This window comes from Pinus tabuliformis, chromosome 9 (assembly GCF_031772625.1).
Source record: "Pinus tabuliformis cultivar Carrire ecotype Pingquan chromosome 9, CPIR1, whole genome shotgun sequence".
NCBI classification, from domain to species: domain Eukaryota; kingdom Viridiplantae; phylum Streptophyta; class Pinopsida; order Pinales; family Pinaceae; genus Pinus; species Pinus tabuliformis.
This window is the reverse complement of record NC_142307.1, coordinates 214,866,011-214,869,967: the sequence shown is the minus strand read 5'-3', so window position 1 is coordinate 214,869,967 and position 3,957 is coordinate 214,866,011. Positions and strand designations below refer to the sequence as shown.

Sequence of the window (3,957 nt, the reverse complement as noted above, 5' to 3'; positions counted from 1 at the left end):
AACATTAAAAAACACATATGGACAACATTATTGTTTTTATATTTTTAACTTTTTAATAACCTTTTATATAGATAGATAATCTCTTTTGAAGTGGATCCCTCTTGCCGTTACGCTTTAAAGTTTGAATGAGTTTAATCCATGAACTTGTAGCTTCTTTATCACTCAAGTTGTTTTTATTGGATGATTAATCCCTTGGTCACATACTGCTTTCCAGTCTGAATGAGTTTGTGAATACTTTATACAATCTTTATACGATAACTTTTCGTACAAAAAAAATTCTTATTGAGAGGAAGATTCCATCAAAGCCGTAGTAAGATTGACGTGCCATACAAGAAACCCTAACATTCACGTTATATTGCCGCTAGATTGAATGAGAAGCCATGTACATTTATTTTATATTCGCTGCCACTAATCGAATAGATTGAATGAGAAGCCATGTACAGAATTACACTATTATGTCGGTGCTACATGGAACCAAACAGTTGCCAAGAAGCAAAATGAAATGCCTTCTATCACAGACATAAATATATGTGAGGGACGGACCTGCAAACTGCATGTTGTGCACTGCTAGTCTGGATTCTAGAACTCTGAACACACATTACAAATGAAGGGTGCACACATCTCTGAACACCGAAATTTAATTCAAATACGAGCATTCTCTGGATATTCTATTTTGAAATGATCCAATAATGCTGTTAATCCCTTACTTCGAAAAAATTTCCAGAATTCTTCAAACTTATATCCTTTATACATAGGCGGATGCTGTTCATCAACCAAGGACGCTGCAGGAGCAATGAAGGCATCCATTGCAGGGATAAAGAACGTAGGAATTGATATGCGTGCAGTGGACGCGTTTGTTACTGCTCGATGTTCAACACTTCTGAATCTCCCATTGCTCACAACCTATTTATAATCCATAATCACGCACCAAACCAAAAAAAATTAATATTATTAAGGTTAGATTTAAGACTTTTGTGATTTATATTATAGATAAATATTTTTCTGATTAATCACAGTATTATGAATTGGGTAGTGGTTTGAATCAATTAGTATGATTCATCTTCAATACAAAATTCCAAAAATCAACTTAATTATTATGAATTGAGTAATAACTTGAATCAATTAATATGATTCATCTTCAATACAAAATTCCAAAAATCAACTTAATTATAATGAATTGGGTAGTGGTTTGAAATAATTAATATGATTCATCTCCATACAAAATTCCAAAAATCAACTTAGTTCCTAACAATGTGATTAATAAGAAAAACATTTATCTATAATATCACCAATATTAAAAAAATCATATAAAAATATAGAAGTACCTGCCCCTTACTAACCTGCACTTGATCTCCCAGGTTGACAACGAAGGCGTTAGGAATGGGTTCTACAGCGACCCACTTTCCATTTTTTTGTACTTGCAGGCCACTGACATCCCCTTGCATTAAAACCGTGATGGCACCTGAGTCTGAATGACCTGCTAAACCCATGGTAAGATCTGGGTTTGGGCACGGAGGATAGTAATTTATATTCATCAGCTGCTCATGTTCTCCAAAAACTCTATTCAAGTAATCAGAGTCGAGCGCTAGGGCTTCAGAAATTGCTGCTAGCAGCTTTAAACTTAGTGTTCTCAATTCCACAGCGTATTTGCCCGCGATCTCTCTGTAACAAGAAGTTAACAAGATAGATGAATGCTGTAATGCAGTTTAACAAATGTGGATTTATCTTCACCACATTTGGGATGTGAGTGTAAAAAGAGAAGCTCAACTTTTTATCCAATATAAATTTAAAATGTTTATTTGGATATTTGATATATAAATTTAAAATGTTTATTTGGATATTTGATATATCTTTTTAAGTAAGAAAATGGTATTATTCACTAATAAAAAGCTAGAACATTTTTTGAGTTTTTTTAAGTCTTGTTATTAATATCTATTTGTAATAATTTTCTAGGCTTATCTCAATTGTTGATTCCCAAAATATTTGGCAATCAGATAAACATCTGTGAACAAAAAGATTTGAATATTCCTCATTCCAGTTCTACAATACCATATGAAACCATCAAATAATTGTTGGACCTTGTATTCATAAGTGCACCATATCATAAAAATTCATCAAGAGTGAGATATATCTACATATTTGATATATCTAATTGAATTTATGTCAATTACAGATTCAAGAAATATCTTAAATAAAAATTTCTTATTTACATAATTATTATATCTTGCTGAATTTATGTAGATTGCAAATTCAAAAAATATCTTGAATAAAATTTAATAGTGACAATATTTAATTCTTATTGTCCAAATCTACATCAAAATACCCAGTATATTTAGATTAAACAACAAAAAAACCAAAAACAAACCAACACTCTCAATTGTGCATATATCATATCAAATCATTCTTAATAGATCCCTGTTAAGATTAGCCATCCATTCTCCATAAATCCAGATCAAGATGAATATATTCTGATATATATGATCATAGGTTAAATTTCGATTCTCGATAGATCCAGATTAATATGAATATATCCTTATACTCTTTTACATATATATAATGAAAAATAAGTTAACTACTTACCGGTATGCTGCTGGTTTTTCAGGCCAGGAACCCATGACATCCTCCACAGGATGGCAAGGTTGAGTCAGATAGTCCATCCAGTTATGAACTTTTTCTTTGTGAATATCGAAACTTGTAGAAAGCCGAACTCGCTGCTTTCGATCCTCTGAGTAAAGGGATGCTCGGTTTTCGACAGGCATTTCGAAGAATTCTTTGGCAATCCCCATCATATTTTTCATGACCGTATCTGGCACTCCATGGTTCACTATCTGTAGTTAATATATCTCAATTATATCAACCATATGCCTTGGCCAGAAAAGTACAAGTCACTAACCATTTCACTATGAAACTTCAAACTGAAGCAATTTTCCAATTTGAATCGTTAAAACACATATTTTTAATCATATTTAAATTCATAATATTTTTTTGGGAATTTGAATGGAATAAATACATGTTTTTAATCCTATTCAAATTTATTATATTTTTTTTAATTTCTTAAAATAAAACATATATTCTCAACCATTAAACCAATACAAATTATATATATAATTCTCTAACTATAAAAATCCTCTAATAAATTGGTAATACAAAATTTCATGGATATGTTACTGTACAATATAAGAGCTTTCTGCTCTGAGTAAAGGATAAGCTACACGAGGAGAGAGATTGAAAGCTGGTGTACCTGGAAAAAGCCACCATCCTCACATGCATGTCCAATTTCTTGGACAACCCTCCTTCTGTAAGGGCCATCAAGATCTTTGAGATCCACCACCGGAAGGCTCTCAGAGTATGAGACCTCAGCCATACAAGGGCGTTCATTGGAAGGCAGGATATGCTTATCCTGCACTTGAAGATGATTTATCCCATTGGACATTAGCTTTCCAATATTATTCAGCTTCCGGATCTGCAAATTATCCACTGTAAATGCCATCTTTCTGGAGTACTTAGTTTTGAGACTGGACACCTGCAAAAGTAAGTTTATCACAGAACAAAACTTGGAATTTGGGTTATGATAATATGCGAGAGGCAGGACAAAGCTGATATAGATCTGGCACCCCCAACTTGTCGATTAGATCCGAAATCTTCTGAGGTAATAGGGGTTATTTTAGTTGTTTCCTACCATTGTGTCTATTTCATCAGTTTTCATGCATTTTTAAAATATAAAATAAATTCTGGAATCGTGAGGCTGTGATTTGTCCGGGCTTGTTTCATATTTTGATATCAATTTTGTCGGTAAAATATAATTTCTAAAACAAGATAGCTTGGGGAACACGGCGTTACTGTGCATTGTACGTTTCCAAACCAAAGAACTAATCATTGCTTTACCCACATAATTGTAGAAGTTTTTTTATTATAAATTTGGGAGCTTTGTTGATTTGTTTTAATAGAGATTTATTG

At 32.5% G+C, this 3,957-nt stretch overlaps 1 protein-coding gene across 1 annotated transcript; it reads right to left on the bottom strand.

The window, feature by feature from the left end:
- Positions 1-305: 305 nt before the first annotated feature.
- LOC149147916 (protein DMR6-LIKE OXYGENASE 1-like) lies at positions 306-3,721 on the bottom strand. The gene is made up of 4 exons (XM_089440472.1): positions 3,242-3,721; positions 2,581-2,828; positions 1,341-1,662; positions 306-903 (listed from the first exon to the last, which is right to left on the bottom strand). The coding sequence occupies exons 1-4, from the start codon at positions 3,488-3,490 to the stop codon at positions 643-645; spliced, it is 1,080 nt and encodes a 359-aa protein (XP_089296598.1). The 5' UTR covers positions 3,491-3,721; the 3' UTR covers positions 306-642.
- Between the last annotated feature and the right edge of the window lie 236 nt (positions 3,722-3,957).